The sequence below is a fragment of the Schistocerca cancellata genome, chromosome 4 (genome assembly GCF_023864275.1).
Source record: "Schistocerca cancellata isolate TAMUIC-IGC-003103 chromosome 4, iqSchCanc2.1, whole genome shotgun sequence".
Classification (NCBI taxonomy): domain Eukaryota; kingdom Metazoa; phylum Arthropoda; class Insecta; order Orthoptera; family Acrididae; genus Schistocerca; species Schistocerca cancellata.
In genome coordinates this window covers 566180035-566207391 of record NC_064629.1, presented here as the reverse complement: position 1 = coordinate 566207391, position 27357 = coordinate 566180035, and the positions used below count along the sequence as shown (strand labels likewise).

Here is a 27357-nt window from a genome sequence, read left to right as displayed (position 1 = left end):
AAATCAAGCGTGTTACTTTCAGTCTATAGCAAAAGATATAAAACTAATGTTTATATGCAGTTTGAGCCATTTTAATTGGTAAAATTCTGAACTAAATTATGTACTTTTCACTGACAACTGGGCATCCCACATGAAGCACAACTGTGAGAATTTGTTCAGTTACTGATGTCATTTACTTTTCACTGTTATGAAGCACACAAAAAACTGTTAGCAAAGCAGGTACTACAATGCAATGGAATGATCTATTCCTAAAGCCCAAACTCCTATTTCTAGGACATGCACATGACATATATACTGAGTCAGATACTGCAAAAATAGTTTATTACTGCAGCAGCAGCAGCAGCAGCAGCAGCAGCAGCAGCAGTAGTAAGTACACTAAACATTACCTAGAAACAACTGTTACAACATATCAAGAATGATTAGATACAGGGGAGGGGATTACAATGGGAGTGGGAAACATTTTCTGTACCCAGTCACTTTTCTGACAGTTCAATGAATTTTCTCTTTCCTTCACTCTACACAAGAATTCTTTTTACCATTTTTTTTTCTAAATGGAGGTTATGTCTATATTTTCTTCTATGATCACTGATACAGTTGTCTGTGGAACAACTGCTACTGTTTCTCTGATTGTACATAATGGATTGGTAGTGCTCATGCTGACCAGTTATGGCTCTACAACTTTTAAACAGCTCTTATAATAAGCTCAGTTATTTCCAGATTTTATTTTTATGGCTCTCTTCTGCAGCTGGAAAACTGTACAATATATGGACAATTAACAAATTATCTAGACATGAGATGTAATGAATGAGATCAATTATGGGCAAACCCACCATTCACTTTACAAGGAAACAGATGTTATTTCTGAGGGGAATGGAGTCGGGTGCTCAAAAACTTCTATGAACCAGACTATTCAAGGCACCTTGAAAGACTACAATGTATCTGAAGTTTGTGTCTAATCAAGCTTCAAAGCCGTATGATCAGAAGAATGCTGTGACAAAGCAAACTAGCTGTGATTCTCGTAAGAAAAATTCAAACACTTAGTGTGTCAAGAAGGGATTAAAAACTATGGTTCAAAATTGTTTGCATGAACAAATATAATTAGAAACTAGAATCAATATGAAGAATATTTTTCATTCTTTTGAGGCCTTAATAAATGACCTACTGAATAACACACTAGACTTTCTTTCAAATAAAAGTTAATCTCAAAACATTCAAAAAGTTTTATCATTCAAATTAACTACTGGCCACAAATTTATACAACTGAGGAAATTTTGAAAAAGCCAGAACCCTGTGACAAATGACAATGAGTTTTCAATGTAGTCATGATTGATATAACTATCAGCAGATTAAGTAAGCTTTTTGCTGCATCTAGCCAGTACTAATAAAACTCAACTTTATCATTAGATGAACCTAAAAGTAGATCACATGATAGGTGCTACTGTATCTGCTGTGTTTTCTTTAATTAACACCGTCTACTTCAAACAGACTAGCAAAAACTGACAAAACTGTCAAGAGTATAAATACACAGACCATTTCCCTCAAGAATTTTTTTTTATGCTGGAGAAGTAATATTAGGTCTGTACTGGTCTAACTGTACAGAGTCTAAAGAGTTCTATAATAGAACACTACCTAAATAAAAATATAATATTAATTTTTATTCAGTTGCACATCTGAAAGCATATAAACACAAACTAGTTGGTTCAGTCATCATTTTCCAGAACACGTCAGCCACAAAGTAACAGTGCGAATACTGGCGACTTACCATTTCTTTTGGCAAGGAACTGAAATCGTCACTACTAGCTATTAACCAAAATGGCAATTGCCATAATACCCAACTACATCACTATTACTCAGTGTAAAGGACTGCCATTTGAAACAATACTAATTTTGGTTTTTTTACTGTGCTGCTTCCAACTTTAAATTATTAGATGTCTGCTTCCTTGGACAAGATTCTCTGAACCCAGATGCTAATCCTGTATCTTTATACCACTGAAAATGCAGTCTTCAACCTTGTTTTTATTTTATTACAAATAGGTACCAGATATTTTAAAATTATGAACATGTCACTATGACCAAACCAGCAAAATAGTCATTTCATGTGAATTAACAGCTATGAAGTACATACCTTGAGGTTCGTAGCAATTTTGCAAGGATTTTAAATGCTGTTGACATAAGCTGCAGGATGGAACCAATATCAACCTGCCAGCTGATTCAGTCTGTAATACAACAGAAGGAAAAGAACATCAGTTGCTTCTCATATTTATTAGGGTTCATAAAAATGATATACCAACAACTGTTCCAGTTATTTTATACAATTATCTGGAGCTATTAAGATTGGGTTCCTTTTGTGCACTGATCTGAAGAATCAGCCAGTTACATTTATCACAAAGGAGACTGAGAAACTCAGCTTAAAATGTGGATACACAGAAAAATTGTCTTTGGCTTTGTTGTCTGTACACTACAGTGCCTACATTAGACATGGTTTAGCTGTGGCTGTTCCTTCATGTTTCCACTTCACTATCACATCAACAGTCAAATCAGGCAGCTCTACAGGGGTTAAAAAGCCACTGATGGATTCGTTACTCAGGTGACACTGAATGATTAGTTTCATTTGAAGCCACCCCTGACCCACACGTTCTTCTATTACTGCTTTTCTACTGATAATACAATACTCACCACCTCCTTCCTCGATACAATACTCAACAACTCCTTTTATACTGGTGGGTCTTCCTCTCCTGACATCTAGTGGTCAATTCTGCCATTAAATGCCAAAAGAAAACTGTAATCTGAAAGGCAGAGTTTTCCAGATATGTTGATGAGAAGCAATAATAAACTAACAATTGCAAACGGTCTTTGCAGATATGCAGGCAGCAGTTTGGGAGGGAACTGACCAGCCTAAATGAGTGAATTTAAAACTCAAGTGAATAAAAACTGGTGTGTGTAACTGAATTCATCTACAGTAGTCAATATAAGAAAAGTTGTTCAAATGAAAAGACCTAACATATTGTAACAGTATATTCTCCATATTACCAAGTTAATACTGAATCATAAAACGCCACTGTAAACTCTTAGAAGCAATGCTACTATGGTTGGTTGATTTGTGGGGAGGGGACCAAACAGTAAGGTCAATCGTTCCATTGGATTAAGGAAGGATGAGGAAGGAAGTCAGCTGTGGCTTTTCAAAGGAACCATCCCGGGATTTGCTTGAAGCGATTTAGGGGAAACCACGGAAAACCTAAATCGGGATTGACAGACACGGGTTTGAACCACCGTCCTCGTGAATACAAGTCCAGTATGCTAACCACTGTGCCACCTCACTTGGTTATGATCCTATGCTAAACAATCCCTTTAACACATCTGCAAATGTGTAGGTACAAAGTTTCTAGGCAAAAATAACATTAAAAGATGTATTTCATGAATACACATGAGCACATTTCCTTGTCTAAAATAGACCATAGTTTACGCATTAATTCTACATATACGCAGAAGACATCAATGTAACTGCTAAAACAGCAATACATTGCACATATATGCAAACCAAACAGCAGCAGAAAGTGGTGAACAAAGGAAAATTGGTGTTTAATACACTATTAACAACATCATTATGAGTCTTAATGCAATCTGTCATGGGGCAGGAAACTGACTGTGGCTTTTCTAAATGAACTTTTCCAGTATTTATCAAATGAGATTTAGTGAAACCACGAAAACTTTAATTTTAGATAGCTGAACAGCGAGTTAAATCCTGCTGCTTGGCGATGTGAGTTCACCTGTGTTTTATCCACTGCATCACTTTGATCAGTGGAAGTGACAAATGCTGACTGCATACCAGTCTTGCTATAAAAGTACAATTTTAAAGTTCCTCCTTGCCTTTAATAAGCTTACAGCAGAGTAAAAGGGAAGGATGAGAGATTAACTGTCGTCCTGTCTCTTCAAATTAGGAATATCTTGCAGAGAGAGGCAAGCATGGGGTGAAAATTGATTGCTGAAACCTTATGCTTATGGTAACTTCCACTGTATGAAGTAATGGGCAACATATTAAGTACACAAGATACAGTACAGTTAACCAAAACTAAGACAAAAGTTATAAGTATTAGAATAGAAAATATCAACTTTTTTAATATCAAAATTGGACATGGATGTAGTAACACTAGGATTACATGAGATGATTAAAAAATCAAGGGTATCGAGCCTGCACACAAGTAAAGAGAGCTTTATTCAATAAATGGCTCTTTTGGTGTCAAATATTGAAATACAATTGACAGAGGTCCTGTAAGAATATGGAAGTGAAGTACAAATTGCAAAAAACCCAGAAAAGAAGAAACCTGAAGCATTTGTGTTGTTGTCATACAGAAGACTTAAAATTTTAAACGGACCTACAAAGTACAACATGAAAAAGTACTATAAAAATAAATGGAAGAAAGAAACTTATTAAATTCTCTTACAACAAAATGGGCCAGATTAATGGGCTGTCATATAAGGCATTTGGGTAGTGTCATGCGAAGTGTCTGATTCCACCAGTCTGCTTTGACCTATGACATAATGCTGTCCTGGTGTGTGACGTCACTGTGGCACAGTGTTTTTGAGTTGGTTCTTGTTTGTAGGCATCTTACTGTAGTATTTGGTGGCACACTCTTGTAGTGGATGTTGAGGTTTGAAGTTGTTTGTGTTACGTGTGGTAGTCGTACCAAAACCTGTACAGGTGGTGGTGTCACTGTTACAATATTTGAAGATCTATCTGGCAGGGTACCTGGTTTGAGAGATCTAGGTTGGCCATGAGGGAAACATTTTAGTGGAGTATTATTTTTGTTACCAGTCTTCATTATATTTTTTGCACATGAGACAAGAGTGAGTGTGAAAAGTGTGTTACTACATGGGGAAGTTTGGGCGTCCCGGCATGGCAGTGGAGGCTGATGAGTTTCAATTTGGAAATGGTAAGTATAGGAGGGGTGGTTTGGAGGTTGGTCTGTGGGTGTAGGGGAGTGGGTGTTGTTTTGAAGGGGGAGGGGACATATTCAGGTGTTGCATAGTCCATTTAAGAGGGAACTTGTGGGGTTGATTGAGCAGTATATTGAGGACAGCAGCACTGTTATGCATGATGTATTTTTTCTTACAGGTGTTTGAGGAAATGGGGGTATGAGCATTTGGCAGTGAATCATAGTATTGATTTTAAGGGTTGTGACCCTGCAGCTTGCACAAATAGAATAGACAAGTTTGCAGGTGGTGGTGGTGGGGTGACCAAATCTGATCGGGAGGGGGAAAAAAAGGTGCTCTCACTCTTCCAATTTGTAATCTCATTTAGACTGGTATTGCTGGTGGAATGGCGTTCCATAGAATTATTGTGATTTAAATTTTTTTTTTTAATACGAGTGGGGAGGGTGTACAGGGTGAGCTGATGGGGTTGGGTTTGGGGAAGGTGGTTGGAATTGTGTGTGAGGAAACTGGGCTACACTACATTCCAAAATATAATAAAGACACAAACAAAATACTATCAGTGTTCTGTCACCTTCCAGTCTGCACATGTATGCCATCACATGCCATAACATCATCACATTATGAGATGAATCTGACATCCAGTATCGACAGACTCAGGTGACTTGGTTGCCCCATAAGAGTGGGTTGGGTTGGGTTGTTTGGGGGAAGAGACCAAACTGCGAGGTCATCAATCTCATCGGATTAGGGAAGGAAGCCGGCTGTGCCCTTTCAAAGGAACTATCACAGCATTTGCCTGGAGCGATTTAGGGAAATCACGGAAAACCTAAAGCAGGATGGCCGGACGCAGGATTGAACCGTCGTCCTTCCGAATGAGAGTTCAGTGTGCTAACCACTGCGCCACCTCGCTCGATTCATAAAAGTGAAGTCGAGTCATGAACAGTCAAGCAAAATAAAGGTATAAGTGATAGTATTACTCTCTCCCCCAAGCCACACCACTGTGTGTGTGTGTGTGTGTTGTGTAGAAGGGGGGGGGGGGGTCAGAAAGGAAGGCACAAAAATGTGCACTTCACAGCCTAACTTAGCTGATGTGTGTGTTTGTAGAAGGGGGGGGGGTGTCAGAAAGGAAGGTACAAAAATGCACACTTCACAAACTAAACATACAGCCTAACCCACCACAGTCTCACAAGGTTCTGGTTCAAGTATCAGTCCAGCACTATGCTGTAAATAAAAGTAATACTACCTCACTAAACTACAAGACCTTCCCTTGTTAGCTGTCCAGATGTACAAGAAAACAAACTTTTTGTTTTGTTTTTTAATTCTCCCTTCTGAATATACACTCATCACTACAATAACAACCTACTACAATACACGAAGTATGAGAAAAATGAAAGCAAAGCCTGTAATTTGCACTTGCATCCACATAACGTGTTGCACAGGCTGCCTGTTAAGAACTTTTTACAGCTGAGTTTACATTTCACTAGGCCAAACTTAGTCAATACTGGAGTGTACCAATTATTCATTTTTCACAGTCATAGGAATTTTATTTTGTTTTTTTGGTGACAGTTTCGTATGTGCACTAAAATTTACATCACACTGAAACAACATTAAAGTTTGTACCTCAGTTAGGCAATGGGAACAGGAACTGGTGTGGCATTTGAAAAGACTGTTACCTACAGAAACTGAGAGAAAAAAATCAGAATGACTCTGTAGGAATCTGAACCTTGACCCACCCAATAACCGCAAGTATTTTACACATTATGCCCACTTACTCAAACAGCAGCTGTCATGAGCAAACCCAACACACACTGAAGCTAGTGCTGTACATTTAATTCACTATATGACCACCACCACTTCAAATTGTTAGGCACATACCAATTAAGGTTTTCCGTCAGTAAATGAAGGACACTTAAGATGGTGTGCTCAAAGGTAAAGATCTGGCTTACTATCACACTTCCATGCATAGTTTTAACATGTAAGAAAGTTCATTCAAATTCTCCCATTTTACACGTCATTTTTCGACCTGCCTTGGAAATTTGCTACTCTGTAGTTCAAATATACTGAATGAAAATACATTACAATTTTCCATAAAATGCGTTCACTTGGCAATGACACACTGCAAAATTCAGAGATGAACTATGATGTTCATTAAATCCTTAAAAAGTGCATAAATGATATACCAATGAGAATTTGGAACTTATGGAACCAAGGCACTGGGTTATCGCTTAACGATCAAGTGAACTTTGTGTTAAAAGGGTTACAATACCCACTGAAATAAAAACTAATCAGAAAGATTGGATTCAAATGTTGATTCTCCTACGACAAATTCAATAACCCATCACTGATGAATGGGGTTCATCAAAAAGGAGAGTTTTATATGGATTATCTCAAATTATCAGTATTTACACACAAATGTTTCTTTATATTTCGTTTGTACCCGTACATAAGTAGTTTTCCATTTACTTTACAAGCAAACAGGTACGACTTTCCAACAGTAAAATGGTGCTCAAAAGCAAAACATCCAGTTATTTGTTAAAATTTTGGATATTTCATTTGAAATGTTGGGGAAGCCTAACAATTTCAGCCAGTAACTACAATTCACATCAATTGGCACTAGATCCATTTCCATTATCGTTGCAAAATTTATTTATCTACACCTTCTTCAGTAAAGATCATTCCAATCTTCAATATGAACATTCTAACACAGAAAAAAATATTTTCATCTGAAACTGGTTAGACATGATATGCAATTCCTAAATATTATACCCTTTTAAAGGGTTCTGGTCACATGGACTAGGACTAAAATTTTTACATGAGTGTACTGAGAGCTGAATATTGCAACTATAAATGACGACGGCAAACTTCTGTACTGAGAGCTGAATATTGCAACTATAAATGACGACGGCAAACTTCTCACTAAAGAAACGTTGGTATTCTGGTCATTCTAATGCGTACTCAAAAACTGGACTATCTTAAATGTGCCATACGTCAGTGGCACGATTATTTTATAGAAATCATGTGGAGCAAGTCAGTTTACCAGAAATGTATACATTGTTAGTATTAACATTAACTGACATTTTTTTGCCCTACTCATGCAGCTGTTGTTAATGACAAGAAACAATTATTTTTTGTTTATTAACGTTATCAACACAGTGTTTTTAAGCAACCTTAGAGTTAAGCGAGCATACCACACGAAATGTGAATATTGCTTTGCTCGCTGCGTTACCTGTTTCGAGTCCTTACATTCCATTACACGGAATTTTGTGATTACTACATTTTAAAATATTAACGAGACGCTCTTTTTCTGGGGAGGTTTTGTGTAATGTTATATGCATTTGAGACGCCACGAATTAGAACTGTCGGGATAACCATTGAACACAGCGATTTTTGCTCGCAAACAATGTCGACATCGGTTCCATCCTCAAAGTGGAAGTCACTGGGTATAAACAAACAACTAATTTACAACATTAGGTACACAAGAAAAGCAAACACCCATTCGTCTGCTACTGATCTCCGTTTTTTGAAATGACGGTAGTACGCCCTACATAAATGATTTGAAATATTGCCGGCAGTATATACACGCCACATGAACGTACAGTAAATACTGATAAACATACTCCCACACGTTGAAAAATATATAAGAGAATTGTATACTCACACTTGAAGCAGTCATATACGCTGCTATCCACGGGAGCGCTCCGACGAATGAACAAATTTTGCTTTAACTTCCAGATTTTGAAGTCAGGGAGTTTTCCTATCAGCACCCATAATCTGCGATTAGGAGTGGAAATTTAGTTTCGCTACCTTCACATATACACCAACGTATCACCATTTCTCTGAAGATTAGTCAGACTCCCCTGTAGCCTGGCGTGCATAAATGTCACAACAAAACTTCACGACCAAAGATACTCGTATCGCGAGATGGAAACAATCACTGTAGCTCTCTGGGAATGCCGACGAACTCCCAGACCGCCAGAGATAAAAAGTTTCGAAATCGCACACCTGCATAATCTGAGATCGAAACATTTGATATAGTATGATTAAGCAAGTGGTAGTAGATACCGTTCAGATACTGTAATGACCGGCATCCATGTATTAATGTATTATACAGACACTGAAACTATCACTACCTTATGTTATATAGCTGATATACGGCGTAAGAGTTTCGGCAACAGGACTCAGCAGAGATATTTGTATAGAACGCATCACAGTTAAATAGGAAATCGCTAATACCTTCCCTGAATTGGAAAACTTTTTCAAGTATATTTTATTTGAGATAGATGTTGGGTGTTTGAATATCGAGAGATCTCATGGAACAAGCAGCAAGGAAGAAAAATTTATTTAATGTACACTCAGCTCACACCTCGGAATCAGCCATTTACTGGATTGGTGAGACTGTCCCTAAGGTAACTAAGAACACAGTTGCAACCACAAACTAATTTCAGTTATTGTGGAGAAGTACAAGAATTCACATATCTGAACAGCTGAGGTCCCCAGTTTTCGCTGTTCAGAGATCGCTAAATTTCCATGTAACCGTTCTGTAATAGTCTTGTTACTTAATAACTGTACATGCAAGATGTTATATAATTTAAGATTTTATTGTACCGCATAATTTTTTTTTTTATTTTTTGGCCCAGATTTCCAAATTATTTGTAAACAAACACGAGCATGATGTGATTGGGCTGCCATAGAAAAGCTAAGTCTGGGGTGTAATGCAGCTGTTGTAAGAGATTGCTTCACTGAGGCAAATTTAGAGTCGTTGGAAAGGTGCAGAGTCTATTCGCACATCACAGGATAATAGCTGAATGGTTGGAAAGGGGTAAGGGCCAATAAAATGCAGCTATATGTTGTTTGGAAGAAAATAGGAAAATTAAGAGGGGAGAAAGATAATGAGATGTAGGAAGTGATGGCAGAAAACACTGGCCACAGAGAGAGAGCAGTATCGATAGATTACAACTGTGTCCCAGACCAAGAACCCAAAATCGAACCTTGTGTTTCGCAGGCAATGCTCTCATTGACTGAGCTATCAAGTCATGATTCATGTGCTTCTGCACACAGCTTTAATCTACTGAGATTTTTCAAAACAGCACACGTTCAGCTGCAGAGCGTAGTATTCAGAATGGAGTATCTGGAAGTTTTATCATGGATGTGGAAAATAACATTGCTCTACTGACACAATTAGGCAAGGGTGTCCAATAGATACAGGTGTAGCCTAGGTGCAGAGGCTTTCATAAGGAAATTAGTGATTTCGGCGAAAGTAGAATAGAGGACAAAAGTCCTATTGTCAGATAGCAGCCATTGAAGTGATATTGACTTGGTATTGCAAAAACAGTTAAGAAACAAGTTACATTAATCACTTCTATCAGTTACAGGGTCGAATTTAGGTTTAGTTTCTGTTGGTGCAAATGGCAGGTGGACAGAAATATCAACTGGTGATATCTTATTGTCTTATCTTTCTAATATTTGGTGAGTAAATGATATTTTCAGTTGAACAGCAATGCAGGAACCCAAACTCTAATGTCCCAAGTAGATTATTTGCACTTATCAGTCACACTACCTCTGATTACATTAAATGTGTTAGAACAAGGGAGCCCCCTGTGACAATCCATGATGCGACAAGATGAGATGTTTGTAGCCACAAAAGGATGAAATTTTGATCATTTATTTCCAGTTTTTATAAACTGATGACACTTTGAACATTCCAATGATGTGACAGTAGCTAACAGATAATGCACCATTGCACAAACTGATGGAGTGACAAAAAGAAAAAGAATTTCCAGATAACATTCACATAATTTTTCCTCTGGTCTTGGACCAAGGAATCCATACCCAAAGTTTATTCAGGTATTTTTGATACTCTCAGTATCATCTACACTGGCAGCAAAGGGAATATACAACATGATAGATTATAACAGCACGTTAACACCCTGAGATATCTGAGAAAAGAAGAATCCTAGCTCAGGACTGGATGTATATCAAACTGCTTTTTTACTGCAGGGAATTCACTGAGGAGCTAAATTCACATGAACGCCAAAACGCCTATACTGTTCAAATAGTTAATACATTTTCGTGGTATAGTCAGATATATTGACATGTAGCAGCACTCAGAACTCCACATTTCACTGAGAAACTGCCTATCAGACTCTAAGGAATGACTGAGCGAAGTAGCACAGTTGTTAAGACACTGAACTCTTATTTGAGAAGATGGAGGTCCAAAATAACATCTGGCCATTTAGATTTATGTTTTCTATAGTTTCCCAAACTTGCTTATCGCAAATGTGAAGATATTTCCTCCATAAGGATGTGATATAATTCTACTGAATCCTCGACTCTTTTTGTAAGATCGATTGCAATCATGTGTTCTATACTTACACAATTGTTTCACAAGGTAGGCCTTTTGTTCATCATAACCTAAATTTTTGGGTAAAAAAAGGTAGTTCAGATTCAGAATAAGACACTTTCATATGCTACACAAAATTCTTTGAAATTATCCATCTCTTTTCATGCTGACACTTTATACTTACATTTATTTTATCAACTTTCTTCCTACGATCCAAATTTTAAAGTTCTTCCTAGAGTTACTATCATTTTTCGTAAGTCAGAGCCACCTCTTATTTGCAATAACATAATAATTTTTGTGGGCGATAACCTGATGTGAAAGCACAATGTAACATACTTCGTGGGAGATTCTCTGAAAATCATTCTGAAGCAACTCAGTAACATACTTTTTGGGAGATTCTCTGAAAAGCATTCTGAATCAACTCAAATATCATTGTTGATATACAATGTCAAAATATGTTGATGCAGGTAATTTGCTTCATGCAGACTTTAATGTTTCAATTAATATTATTAATTACAATAAAAGAAGATGTCAGCCTACTGAACTGTTCCATTCACACCAATTTCGATACAGAAAAAATGCAAATGAAGAGGAAACTGCAGAATGCATGTAAGAATCCAACATAGTTCCTCTGTTTCTCAGTCAGATGCTCTGGTCCCTTGGCCAGCTCCACTTTAAACTTTTGGACGCATAAGTGGCAATCATAATAGTTCTTTTTTTAGATTTCTTGGAAACCATCCATTTGTGGAGCACATAGATTATGAAAATGCTCAGTTTTCAATTATCTATTAATAACATCAAGCTTGAGTCGATAGTGCGCCGTGGCCTTTAGGCATTAGTTTCTTAAACCTGAGGGGTGAGGGGATTGGGTTAGTGATCCACAACATCACGTAGTTCTCATTTCAGGTAGTATACAAATGACCTGCCAACATGGACCAAATCTGTTCACTTTGTCTGAGGCCTTTCCCTTGGTGAATATCGACCATTCTAGATAAAAGTAAAATGAGTAAATGTCTCAACAAGTATTTGTTGCAGGCATATGTTTATACGAAATTTTTATAGTTTTTGCCAGAAATATCTGTTGCAAGAATGCAGGACACTTGTTTTAAAACAGCAGTAGATAAAGAACAGAGCCTTGTGGCATTGCGATTGTACAGTATCAGAGATTGATTAAATTATGCTCCCTGTTGAATGAAACTGGAGGATACTCTTAAGATTCGTATTTTCTGGTTTTGAAATGAACCATTGGTGAGCTTTTACTCTGATTCCGTAATGCTCTAATATATTAAAAAATTCACACAGTCAAATGAGTTTGTTAAATCAGAGAATACCCTTTGGCCCTGAACATGCCTCACACACAAATTAATTAATTAATTATTAATTATCATTTCTGTTTATGCACCCTTCCTGAATTCTTTCTCAGAATTTAACAGCCACAAAGATAGCTTTTGAAGGGATGTGCACAGATGTGTGGCCACGCAGTATGTACTCACTGTTTTCTATATGCATCTCAGACACAAAGAATATATTGTGAGCAGGCTGCATGAAACACTAAGCTCTAAGTTAACATATTTGTCTATAGAGCAATATTTAAACCATTTGAAGACAATATGGAGACTATGCAGAGAGAAAATGGAATGAATATTACATTATTATGTCCCATCTTCATAGTGTGAATAAACATTTTGCGAATTTTCTAGGCTGCTCCATCCGAAACTCCGACCTGAACCCCACTGATAACCTTTGGAATGACATGGAGAAAGGAAGATTAGAGTTCAACCTACAGTTGGCAACGATGCAATCTGAGACGGAGAACACGTTTGGGTATTGGAAGGAAATTGGCTGTGTCATTTTCAAAGAAAACCCCACGGTATTTGATTCAAGCAGTTTATGGAAACCACAGGATATCTAAATCTGGATGGACAGACTGGGATCTGAACTGCCAACCTCCCGAAAATGAGTCCAGTTTCTTATCACTGCATCTTCGCAGAGGGTTTTCTACTGGACCCCATGTGTGTCTTGTTAAATTGGGTACATCAATATTAAATACTCGTTCGTGACACGCAATAACGAGTGATGACATGAGTGCAGAAGCAACAATAAGTCGATGGCATTCTCTACAGGTAACCAGACGAACATAAAAAATCAGGATGAGTAAAGTTGTGTGTACTTCCTAAAACATCAGACTGCCTTTTACATTGGAAAGTCGCGCTGCTGTGGTATATATCCTTTTCGTATATCAGTAGTCCTCGATCCGTCAGTGCCTGATTATATTTTTCTCTGTAGTATACCTAAAAGGGCACACACACTATGACTGTCGTCAAAGATTATCCCATTGTCTTGTTCGTCAAGATACAAAAGTTATCAAATGGGGAGAAAGCCAGCCTATTCAGAAAATTATTTAAATAGGTGTTCGTTTCCCAAAAATGGCTACAAATATTAATTATTATAAGTAACAAGTAGAGAATGTGTTGCTTACATTGAGGTACAAACATCACGGGATACCTCCTAATACCGTGCTGGTTCTCCTTTCACCTGGCATAGCGCAGCATCTCGATGTGGCATCAACTCAACAAATCGTTGGCATACCCTTGCAGAGATATTGAGCCACACTGCCTCTATAGCCGTCCATAAGAAATTGTTGGTGGTCCAGGATTATGTGCACGAAATCACCTCTCGATTGTGTCCTATAAATGTTCGATGGGCTTCATGTCATGTCATATGGGTGGCCAAAACATTCGCCCAAATTGTGGCAGTGCCAGTGTTGATATTTGTACTCAAATGATTCATGTGGAAAGGTTTATGACTTGGCCGCATGGCGGGAATTAACAGAATGGGGCATTTCATTTGGAAAATTCTTAGGGAATTCAATATTCCGAGTTGCACAGTGTCAAGAGAGTGCCAAGAATACCAATTTTCGGGAGCTGCTTCTCACCATGGACAACACAGTGGCCGAAGGCTTTCACTTAACGACCAAGAGCAGTGGCATATGCGTAGAGTTGTCAGTGCTAACAGACAAGCAACACTGGGTGAAACAGCTGCAGAAATGAATGTAGTTTGTAAGGCCAATGAATCCGTTACAACAGTGTGGCAAAATTTGGTGTTAATGGGCTATGCCAGCAGATGACCGATGCTTGTGTCTTTGCTAATAGCACGATGTCGCCTATAGTGCCTCTCCTGGACTCGTGACCATATCGGTAGGACGCTAGATGACTGAAAACCATGGCCTGTCCAGATGAGCCCCGATTTCAGATGGTAAGAGCTGACGGTAGAGTTCATTTGTCAACAAGGCACTGTGCAATCTGGTAGTGTCTATGTAACTGTGTGGGCAGTGTTTACATGGAATGGACTGTGTCCTCTGGTCCAACCGAACCGATCAGTGACCATTTGCAGCCATTCATGGACTTCATGTCCCTGAACAACAATGTCATGTCACCAGGCCACAGTTGTTTGCGATTTGTTTGAAGAACATTCTGGACAATTTCAGCGTATTTGGCCACCAGATCTCCTGACATGAATCCCATCGAACATTAATGGGGCATAATGGAGAGGTCAGCTTGTACACAACACCCTGCAATGGGAACAATTTGGCAGTTATGGACGTCTATAGAAGCCACAGGGCTCAATATTTCTACAGAGGACTTCCAAAACCTCGTTGAGCCCAAACCACGTCGACTTGTTGCACTACACCAGGCGAAGGAAGCTCCGATACCATACTAAGAGGTGGCCCATGACTTTTATCCATTAGAAAATCATTATCTTCCTTCCCCACTCATTCACACCAAACATCTCTGTGTCTCTTATAAAGCCCACAAACTTTAGTGAAACAAAACTATCATTTTTCCCCGGCCCTTGCAGCACACTCCATCCGACTCCACCCCACCCCAAATAGTTAGCAACACTGGCATGCTGCTGAGCCGATACCGTCACCTTCTGCCCGTACTATACCTATTCGACTTCCACACCCTCTCTCAACTGAACTTCTGCAGCCCCCATTTTCCAGACAACAGCGAAATTCGCTCTGACATTTGTCCTTGCTATCAGATGTAGCATATTCCTCCCTGTCCTTTGTCACGTTACTGTTTCCTCTTCCTTTCCCACCCTGTTGTTTCCATTCTTCTCTGTAAATCATGAGCTGGCCTGCAACCTATTGACACCTATAGAAAATTCAATGACTCTTACCACCTACACTCCCACACTACACGTCCCCTCATGCCAGCCCTCCAACATCACTTCAGCCTACTACTCCAAATTTACCCTTTCCGGATGCAGTTCCTAGAGGTTAGTGCAGTGGATTGAAGTGGTTCATTCCTATTGGAAAGGCTATTGCCAATTTTAGTTTTTAAAAGACAGTACGCAGTTTTTACCAGATTCGATGCATAACACTGATGGAATTAAATTACAACAAAGAAAACACGATTATATATGGGGAGACGTTTCCCCCACGCTCGATAACGGGTTGGATCGAGAAAAATGTCTTTTAGGTGGTAGAAGAGTATGAATTACCTGCTGTTACTTACTTTACTATAATCTTTGAAGATTAGACGTTGATGTAGTTGCACAGGTAACAGCAGCTGCCCATGAGCTGTACCTGTGAAAAGAGGAAATTAAGGTTTAATGTTTCGTCGAAGTCGAAATCATTGCAAACAGAGTATATATTCCGTAATAAGTCATCAAAAATGGTTCAAATGCCTCTGAGCACTATGGGACTTAACAGCTCTGGTCATCAGTCCCTAGAACTTAGAACGACGTAAACCTAACTAACCTAAGGACATCACACACATCCATGCCCGAGGGAGGATTCGAACCTGCGACCGTAGCAGTCGCGCGGTTCCGGACTGCGCGCCTAGAACCGCGAGACCACCGCGGCCGGCCAATAACTCATCAACCTAAGCTAAAGTTTTACAGATTTAGAAGCGACTAATACGAATTAATTGTTGTGTAAATTCGAAAACGATATACATAAACCTGTTCAAAGAACTGGGCATACTAATTGCTGCCTCTCAGTATATTTATTTCTTAATGAAATTTGTTTTTTGTGCAATACCTCTCTTTCATGTTAATAGGTCAGTTCACAGTGTCAGTTCCAGGAATGAGAACAATCTTCATGAAGGCTTAAAGTCACTCAGTTTGAGCAAGAGCTGTCAGTTATTCAGGAACACACACTTCTCACAGAAACCAGAAAAAAATTAGTTACTAGGAAAGTATAGTTTCAACGATTTTCTACTCAACTGATCAGTTTCATAGTAGAACCAACTGATGTACTCATTATTAACTATATGACATAACATGAGTTCTATTTAATACCTGACTATTGCACTGCTTCAGTATAGTAGTGGAATCTATGTAACTAAGCCTTACAAATTTTCATTGTTTTGACGTCTCTTGGCTACAATAATCTTGAAAGTACCTTATATACTGGAATGTTTATTCATTTAAATGTTTGTTGTGGGCTTTTTAATTAATGCACAAATTGAAATATACGTTCTTTTACTTTTTCACATCCTTGAGAACTATGCGTTTTAGGGTCTGCTGAAAGAACATTAGTATGGTTCAAATGGCTCTGAGCACTATGGGACTTAACATCTATGGTCATCAGTCCCCTAGAACTTAGAACTACTTAAACCTAACTAACCTAAGGACATCACACATCACCCAGTCATCACGAGGCAGAGAAAATCCCTGACCCCGCCGGGAATCGAACCCGGGAACCCGGGCGTGGGAAGCGAGAACGCTACCGCACGACCACGAGCTGCGGACAAACATTAGTATACCAGTTCTTTTGTAGATATCTGTATGTATTATGATTTTTGTTTTTGAGACTTGTTCCACCTCATCGAAGCTCTCCTCACTCTAGTTCTACAGAACGAGCAGTGTATCTAATCGATTCCAGACGAGATAGTTGGAGGAGTTTGGCGGAAGTAAGCAGCCCTGGCCTGTTGAGAAACTAACACGGCAGTCACGTTTTTCTAGGAAAATTAAATTAAATGTCGCATATCATTATTATCTGAGATAGCCAACGGGATGGGTTTAGCCGCTGAGTCGGAAAATGTGTTCTTCGTTGGCGCACGGTGGTTCCTTTCCTTGCGAACATGTGAGAGCTGTTTCATATGTCGATTTGTAGAGAGTAGGTGAGTGTGATGGAGGCGTGTGTAGTGTAGCGTTGGGTTTGTATTGCATGTTGATGACAGACGGGAGAGAGTGACAACCGGCGCTGGCACATAACATACTCCTCCCGAATAGCACCAAGGGAGCCCCTTCCGAGCTTAACGTCCCCATTCGACCGTCGCAACACCATCAACAGAGGCACACATATATCTGCAGCTACATCTATACTCTAGAAACCACTGTGAAGTGCAGGGCAGAGAATGTGTCTCATTGTACCAGTCATCGCAGCTTTTCCCTTACCATTCACGTGTGGAGGGCGGGAAGAGTGATTGTATTTTTTCGTTTTCTGAAAAGCATAATTTTACATTTCTGAACATTTAAAGCCAGTTGCCAGTCATTACACCACTTTACAAGAACTGGCTGAATATTTGTGCAGCTTTTACTTCTGCATCTGCTGATACCTCCCCATCCAAGATAACATGATGTCTCTTCTCCATAAAGATCTCCTAAATCCAGTCACAAATTCCACTTGACACCGTACGTGATCGTTCTTTGGATAGTAATAAAATGTGTGGTACTAGTGAAATGCTTTTCGGGAGTCAAGAAACACTATGTCTATCTGGCTGTCTTGATATAGGGCTTTCTACGTCTACATCAACATTTACATAGATATTCCGCAAGCAACTGCACGGCGCTTGGCGGAGTGTACCCTGTACCACCACTATACAATTCATTTAATGTTCCACTTGCAAACAGAGCGAGGGAAAAATGACTGTCTAAATATCTCCGTATGAGCCCTAATTTCTCGCATCTTATCTTTGTGGTTCTTGCGCGCAGCCGGCCGCGGTGGTCTAGCGGTTCTAGGCGCGCAGTCCGGAACCGCGCGACTGCTACGGTCGTAGGTTCGAATCCTGCCTCGGGCATGGATGTGTGTGATGTCCTTAGGTTAGTTAGGTTTAAGTAGTTCTAAGTTCTAGGGGGCTGATGACCACAGATGTTAAGTCCCATAGTGCTCAGAGCCATTTGAGCCTCTTGCGCGCAGCGTATGTTGGTGGCAGTAGAATCGTTCTGTGGTCAGCTGCAAATGCCAGCTCTCTAAATTTTCTCAATATTGTTCCTCAAAAAGAACGTCTCCTTCCCTCCAGGGATTCCCATTCGTTTTCCGAATCATCTCCAGAACACTTGTGTGTTGTTCGGACCAACCGGTCACAAATCTAGCAGCCGCCTATTAATTGCTTCAATTCGACCTGGTGTGGATCCCAAACACTCGAGCAGTAATCAAGAATAGGTCGCATTAGCGCCCTACGTGCGGTCTCCTTTACAGATGAACCAAAAGTCCCTAAAATCCTTCCAATAAACCGAAGTCGACCATTCGCCTCCCCTACCACAGTCCTCACATGTTTATTTCATTTCATGTCGCTTTGCACCGTTATGCCCAGCTATTTAAAAAACGTAACAGTGTCATGCAGGACACTACTACCGCTCTATCCGAATATTACGGGTTTGTTTTTCCTACTCGTCCTGGTTAACTTCCATTTTTCTGCATTTAGAGCTGGCTGCCATTCATCACACAAACTAGAAATTTAGTCTAAGTCATCTTGTACCCTTCTATTGTCACTCAGATTCGATACCCTACCGTACACCACAGCATTATCGGCAAACAACCGCAGATTGCTGTCCACCCTGCCCGCCAAATCATTTATGTATATAGAAAAAAAATGGTTCAAATGGCGCTGAGCACTATGGGACTTAACATCTATGGTCATCAGTCCCCTAGAACTTAGAACTACTTAAACCTAACTAACCTAAGGACATCACACAACACCCAGTCATCACGAGGCAGGAATCGAACCCGGGAACCCGGGCGTGGGAAGCGAGAACGCTACCGCACGACCACGAACTGCGGACTATGTATATAGAGGACAACAGCGGTCCTGTCACACTCCCCTGTGGCACTGCTGACGATACCCTTATCTCTGATGAACACTCGCTGTCTAGGACAACGTAATGGGTTCTATAACTTAAGAAGTCTTCGAGCCACTCACGTATCTGTGAACCTGTCCGTAAGCTCGTACCGTCGTTAACAGCCTGCAATGGGACACCCTGTCAAATGCTTTTCGGAAATCTAGAAATAGATAATCCACCTGTTGCCCTTCATCCATAGTTCGCAGTATAACATGTAAGAAAAGGGCGAGCTGAGTTTCGCACTAGAGATGCTTTCTAAAACCATGCTGATTCGTGTCATGTGAGAAAAGCCCAAGTTCGGCTGCAAATGATAGATATTTTCGGAGTCCATGTTGGTTGCCTTGGCGGAGGTCATTCTTTTCGAGATACCTCATTATACTTGAGCTATGAATATGTTCTAAGATTCTTCAGCAAACGGATCTCAAGGCTACTGGACGGTAGTTTGGTGCATCAATTCTGCTGCCTTTCTTGTCGATGGGTGTTACTTACGCTTTCTTCCGACCCTGGACACAGTTTCTTGTTCGCGATATATATTCGGCGTGTTATGGTTAAAAGAAAGAGTAACTCGGCAGTAGTTTCGTTATAGAATTTAATAGGTATTCCATCAGGCCCTTTAACTCTTTTCAATTTTAACGATTTCAGCTGTTTCTCAACGCCAGTGACACTCTTCTTTGCAGTGGTACGAGAATCAAACAGGGACATTATGCCTGGGTTTTCCTTCGCAAAGAAACATCTGAAAAAAGAATTAAGCATTTCTGCTCTTGCTTTGGTACTATCGATTTCTGTTCCTGTTTCGTCCACGAGTGTCTGGACAGTACTTTGGTGTCAAGATCAGAATTTCTTCGTGCTTTGTGAAAGATCGTCCGATAATATTCTGCTATACCACTCACTGAAAGCATCACGCATTGTCTTGATGACAGCCAAACGCGTTTAATTTAGCACATCTCTATCTGCAGCCCTCCGCTTTGTTTTACACCTATTATACAGTTGTTTCTCTTTCTTTAGGAGTTTCTTCACAGTGACTGTATACTGTAGACAGTCCCTCCCATCATGAACTGTTCAACTAGCTACACAGCTATATAGTGCATGGGCAACCGTTCTTCTGAATTTGAGCCATAGTTCTACGTGGTGTGTCCTGAGCTAAACATTTCAATTTAGTCATTGAGATATGGTTCTATTGCTTCCTTATTTTGATTACTGAACATACTAATCTTTCTACCAGCGGCGGCTATTCTGGGCTAGTAGGTGAAGTGGCACTTCACCAGTATTTTCATCTTGCCACATGTTAAAAAAGTTTATTTAATTATGTATGCTGGTTCTTATTGCAAACGTATTTCCCAGTTCTGTACTGTGCGGAACTCTCTTGTAGCAGCAAACGTGCAATTCTGACCAGGCAAAGTGAGGTAGCCTTCCCTTTCTCGCAGCTCAACTTCGTGGATGGAGACAAGACTAGTATAGCTGTGTGGTTGCTATAGCAACCGTGACCTCACCTGCTTGAGTTTGTGGAGGGGGCTTGCGGTGAGGTAGATGAAAGTTGTTTTTCCAGTTGCTTCGGATTGGTGAGATCCTGTCAGAGAAGTCACAATTGGTAGTAATTAAGGGAAAGTCATCGAGTAACACAGAAGTGATTTCTGGCGTTCTCCAATGTAGTGTTTCAGGCGCTCTGCTGTTCCTTATCTATATAAACGATTTAGGAGACTGTCTGAACTGCCATATTAGGTTGTTTGCAGATCATGCTGTCGTTTATTGTCTAGTGGAGTCATCAGAAGACCTATCCAAATTGCAAAACGATTTAGAAAAGATATCTGCATGGTGCGAAAATTGGCAGTTGATCCTAAATAATGAAAAGCGTGGTTATTCACATGAGTTAAACTTCACACGACAGATCAGTCTAATCTAAAGGCCGTAAATGCAACTAAATACCTAGAAATTACATTTCCGAACAACTTAAATAGGAAAGAATACATGGAAAATGTTATTGGAAGGCGAACCAAAGACTGCGATTTATTGACAGAACACTTTAAAGATGCAACAGATCTACTAAAGAGACTCCCTACACTACTCTTATCGATTCTTTTTTGGAGCACTGCTGTGCGGTGTGGGTTTCTTACCAGATAGAATTAACTGAGTACATCATTCAAAGAAGTGCAGATGTTTAATATTATCGAGACATAGGGCAGAGAGTGTCTCGGAAGTAAGGGATTTGGAGTGGACATCCTAAAAAAAGGGCGTTTTTCGCTGCGGTAGGATCTTTTCACGAAATTTCAATCACCAACTTTCTCCTCCGAATGCGAAAATATGTCATTGACGCTGACTTTCATAGGGAACAACGATCATCATAATAAAATAACGGAACTTCGAGCTCGCACGGAAAGATGTAGGTGCTTTTTTTTCGTGCTGCTGCGGTCGCAGCTTCGAATCCTGCCTCGGGCATGGATGTGTGTGATGTCCTTAGGTTGGTTAGGTTTAAGTAGTTCTAAGTCTAGGGGACTGATGACCTCAGATGTTAAGTCCCATAGTGTTTAGAGCCATTTGAACCATTTTTTTCGTGAGGTGTTCGGGAGTGGAAAAATAGAGAATTAGAATCACAGGGAGTTAAACTGCACAATAATCTCAGTTCTGGTGTGAATAACAGTAGACTAAGACCATTGCTGTTTTTGTCTCCCTGCATTGATCAAATCAGTGTAACAAAAATTGTTGTACACGTAGTGGAATTCATTGAAGAGAACTTGCAGAAAAACATATGTTGTACTAAGAGCACAAATTGTTTAAATGGCACAATAGGAATTGAAAATAAGTTCCTCACAAGGAATAATATGGGTGGTTTAGTGACACCTTCCAGGGGTGTGGTCAAAATCTGCAAAGTAGCAGTGCAAGCCTATCGCTTGCAGCAGGCAAAGGCTATGGTGATAAACAAATACAGTATGTAACGTTAATGCTCTAGTCATGTGCTACCGCAGAAATTGACAGCAATATATTTAGATTTGTTGGTTAAAATACTGTGAACATTGAAGTCACAGAAAACCATGGCTCTACACTTATAAAGTCCATTTTATTTGAACACTTCAAGATCAGAATTTGGGAAAGACAGAGACTGAAACTTTCCAAGCAAGATGTGTAAGAAGCTTAGTTAAATAAATAAATAAAATTATTTAAGTGCCATAAAATCATTTGTGCTTAATATTTATTGTCTTCTTACAAAATATCTGTTCAGTGCTGAGTTCATTGTAAATACTGAATTGTGCCGGAAAATAAAATTTAAAAAATGTGAATATATGTCATGCTCATCCCTGTGTCATTCACGCTACCACTATTACTCGTGTTTAAACAAGCTAGAGAGTAATACAACAGCAACTGAGAGGACTGATGACCTCAGAAGTTAAGTCCCATAGTGCTCAGAGCCATTTGAACCATTTCTTAGAGCTGATACGGATATTGTTATTTTACTTGTGGCAACGCTACAATAGTTTTGAATAAGCAGGATTATATTCAAAAGATAGTGTTTACTGTCTGATACCACAAAAAATGCTGAGAGAAAGACTAACAGCCTCATTCAGAAAAGCTCCTTGTCACAACAGATGGCTGGTTGGTTGATTTGGGGAAGGGGACCAAACAGCAAGGTCATCGGTCCCATCAGATTAGGGAAGGATGGGTAAGGAAGTCGGCCGCGCCCTTTCAAGGGAACCATCCCGGCCTTTGCCCGAAGCGATTTAGGGAAATCATGGAAAACCTAAATCAAGATGGCCGGACGCGAGGTTGAACCGTCGCCCTCCCGAATGCGAGTCGAGTGTGCTAACCACTGCGCCACTTCGCTCGGTATCGCAACGGACCCCTAGGTTATATGGCCTTCCTAAGATCCACAAGGAAGGGGGTCCTCTAAGGCCAGTTATGAGTAATGTTAGTGCTCCGACATATCGTGTGACAAAACACCTTGTGGCTCTGTTGAGCCCGCTAATAGGTCGGAGTGAGCACCACATTACAAAGTCGGCGGATTCTTACGTCGATTAGAGGGGATGCCTTTGAATGGTTCTGATATTCTAGTAAGTTCTGGTGTTATCTCTCTTCACTAGCGTTCCTCCATCTGATTCGTTATGGTTAACTGAAATTAGAGTTGGTGTTGAATTAACTAGCCTATTTCGACATGTGTTGACGTCCTGTTACTTTTTATTCAATGCCCAGTGCTACGAGCAGATAGATGGAGTTGCGATGGGAAGCTCGTTGTCACCTGTTATTGCCCGCATGGAAGACTTGAGGAACGTGCCTTGGAGTCGGCGACTCTGAAACGTGTTTTTTTTTTTTTCCAGATATTTAGACGGTACTTATGTTGTTTGCCTCATGGCAGTGAGAATTTGAACGACTTTTTGGAACACCTGAATTCAATCCACCCAGATATTTGTTTCACGATGGAGGTTGGAGAGGATGGCTGCCTTTCCTTCCTTGATGTGTTGGTCAGGAGGAAGGCTGATTGTACGTTTGGACATGCCGTTTATAGTAAGTCTCCCCATGCTGACTTGTATGTACAGGCTGATCTGGCTCAGAGTGAACGGGTACTTCGTACCTTGGCTCACAGTTCCCACGTCATCTCAGACACTGAGAGTTTATCAGCTGAGGTAGCCCATCCTGAAGTCCGGTGTACTGAGCATAAGCGTCACACACACGTGCGACATCCGAGCAATCTGGTATTGCAGAACATTGTCTTGAGACCGGTCATCCTATGGAATATAACAGCACGGAGATTCTGACATACAATTCCAACTACTGGGTTAGTGTTACCAAGGAAGCAGTTGAAATTAAGTTAGCAAGTAACTTTATAATTGGAGAGGGAGTTTTTTTGTTGAAATTCTGCGTGGAATCTTGTCTCCCCTTTGTCAAAAAACAGAGGGAAAGGGTTAATGTTACCTCACTCGTTGGTTACTAATTTTCGCTATTAGTAACTTCTGACGTCAGTCATCTATGGTTGAGTGATGGTGCTAGTACGTACAGTGTATGTGTGTTTTATCTTTACGGCATTGCTCTCAAAACGGTGGTTTTAAATTCCCTTGCACGGCGCTTATTTGGTGCAGTTTTGCCTTGAAAATAAATAACAGGGTGTGCACGTGTCGAAATATCGGCGATTATCGACGACGTAACCAAGCTGCATCCCCGTTAAGTTATTTGAACAAGCTACATTTAACGCAGTGAAGTTAGTAGGGAAAGCGTTGAAAAATATCGGAAAAGAAATCAGAAGGCAGGATGCCGCTTTGAACTCCCGCCAATGTTCTGCCAACAGTCACGTGATTCTGTGTTGCAACCACGCCAAGTGTGTAGTCACTGTACTGTTTGCCCGGCCTATTAGTATCTATGGTCGAAGGTTTTAACCAGCTCTCTGTACCTTATATTATGTGAGCTTCACTGCATTTTCCGAGCACTTCAAACTCTGGCATCTTCTTTCGAATGCTTCTGCAGCTAATTTCTAGAATTTTAATACTCTCTCCGGTTGTTGAATGAGACCCCCAGATATATACACTGAGTGCACATGGTGTTCCTTCCCATCCTTTATTGCCATTTCGCTGAGGAATACAATTACTCGGTGCACGTTTGAACTGCCGAGGATTAACAGACTCCTACCCCTTTGCGTTTGCCTCCATTTGACACGGGTCACAATACGTTTCCCAACAGGTGATGTAAGTCTCCATGGCTCAGTTAAAGTTTCACTGGAAGACCGCACTTCAAAATTATGGTCAGATGGATCCTTGCGCCCTATCTCCCCTCTTAAGGGCACCTAGACCTACCACTGGCACGCCACTCACAGTCGAGTGGACGAGTGGCAGATCTTCTACTTCCAGTAAAGGGGACAATACCCACACGATAGGCTAGTACTTGATGTATCTTTGGTATCTCTCGCACATGACTCTCCGTAATCCTCGCAATACACCCATTCGCAGCAGCTTCCAATCGCTTAACAGAAGTCAGGGCGATTTCCACCTGTTCCCCTTGCCCTGAGAAAAGCATACATAGTCGGGCGACATTTCGTCTGGAGCAATATTTTACAGAACAGTAAAGAAATAGCTTTAAGTTAGCAGATTCTGTTTTAAGTTATAGTCTGATATGCTGCAAGTATTACCAGTAGCAGTATCCTCAGCTGCCGCTGAATGTACACCCCCCCCCCCCCCCCCACAAAAAGTTTTACGACATAATGTTCAGGAAATATGGCGCCAGATACTGAGATGTGAGAAGAACTGCCGCATCATGCATGTCGTTTTAAATTATTACTTCTTTGCTACTAACTAAATTCGGAACACATTTCACAGGCAGTATCCACATACGCCGCTGAATAAATCGTTGTACGATCCATAGGTGCGTGAGTAACTGTTGCACTGTGTATGGCGTTTTAATTTCTTACTTCTTTATTACTAATTCTATTCCCAACATATTTCGCAGACAGTAGACACATGTACCACTGGATGTGCCTGCAATATAGTGTCATTGTACATCACATAGTTCACCAGATACGTCGCCAAAACACTGAGCTGCGTGAAAATGAAACTGCAAGGGTAAATTCGCTAGACTTTCAGGTGAAATATGTGTACAATACGCTTGAAATATGTTGAATACGTGTGAAATATTTTGGCACGTACATTTTCGGGCAAAGCAAGGATAAAAAGCTCATCCTAAACCCCTGGAACAATATCAGTAAAAATTGGTACACATATTAGTAACAATCTGGAAAGAAGTAAAATAGGGTTCAAATGGCTCTGAGCACTATGGGACTTAACATCTATGGTCATCAGTCCCCTAGAACTTAGAACTACTTAAACCTAACTAACCTAAGGACAGCACACAACACCCAGCCATCACGAGGCAGAGAAAATCCCTGACCCCGCCGGGAATCGAACCCGGGAACTCGGGCGTGGGAAGCGAGAACGCTACCGCACGACCACGAGATGCGGGCTGTAAAATAGGGGTAAGAACCACTAGCCCCTATTGAGGTGAGCTTTATAACATGGAGAGAGAAGAGAGGACGAGGAGATGGACAGACAGAGGGGGGAGGGGGAGATAAGCATAGATAGGAAGAGGAGGAGGAGGAGGAGGAGGAGATGGACAGACAGAGAGGGGGAGGAGGAGATAAGTACAGATAGGAGGATGAGGAGATGGACAGAGAAAGGAAAGAGGAGGAGTTGGACAGAGGCAGGGGGAGGAAGAGATAGGCAGAGAGAAAAGAGAGGACGAGATGAACAGACAGAGATGAAGGAGGAAATGGACAGGAAGAGGAGGAGATTGATAGACAGAGGGGAGTGGAGGATGTACATGGAAATGAGAGGGGAGGAGATAAGCAGATGGAGGGGCAGGAGGAGATGCACAGAGTGAGGAGGAGGAGGAGGAGGAGGAGGAGGAGACATGCAGAGAGAGGAGGGGAGGGAATTGACAAAGAGAGGGGCATGAGGAGATGGAAAAGGGAATGGCAGGATGAGGTGGACAAAGAGGTGGGGGGGAGGAGGTGGACAAAGAGGGGGAGAAGGAGGTGGACAAAGAGATGGACAGAGAGAGGACGAAGAAGATAAGCTAATAGAAGACTGGAATAAATACACATCCAGGCAATGCCAGGTACTCAGCTAATATGTAAATAAACGTGCGAACAGCACGAACGTTTTAGTTAGTTGAAATTGTGACATCTACTACAGTGACATTGCGGTTTATTATAGCCAAAATTGCGAAAAGTGTGGACTACCAATAAAGCACGGTTGCTGCTTGGGGCAGTTGACAATGCCCTCACTTCATGAGATACTGAGGAGATGTTTGGAATCTAATCTAGGTCACCGGCGCAAAGGCTGCAAATACTGGTAGTGAGAAGTTCATACACCACCAGAATTGGAACTGGCTTACCCCCGAGTCGAGCGCCACCACACCGGCGTGCATTAGTGACCTCGGTTACCGAGGCTTTTTCTTCCCTAGGAAAACCATAGTAAGCCTAAATATTGAATACCGGTCACGGATGTGAAGCCTGGAGAGCTAAACGCCCTGTTCTCATTGAGTTC

The 27357-nt window shown here is 40.6% G+C and overlaps 1 protein-coding gene across 5 annotated transcripts in view; it reads right to left on the bottom strand.

The window, feature by feature from the left end:
• LOC126183286 (beta-1,3-galactosyltransferase 5-like) overlaps positions 1–27357 on the bottom strand; it is a 325368-nt gene that overhangs the window by 23990 nt on the left and 274021 nt on the right. For 4 of the 5 annotated variants that reach the window (XM_049925118.1, XM_049925120.1, XM_049925119.1 and 1 more), the window contains 2 exons: positions 15790–15860; positions 2126–2216 (listed from right to left, as the gene is read on the bottom strand). Coding sequence is in view for 2 of the 5 variants with exons in the window: in XM_049925120.1 (XP_049781077.1) it covers positions 2126–2216; positions 15790–15860 (162 nt within the window). In the remaining 3 variants the exon portion in view is untranslated. Of the gene's footprint in view, positions 1–2125; positions 2217–8587; positions 8816–15789; positions 15861–27357 lie in introns of those variants that run through there. The other variant, XM_049925121.1, reaches the window with a different exon arrangement.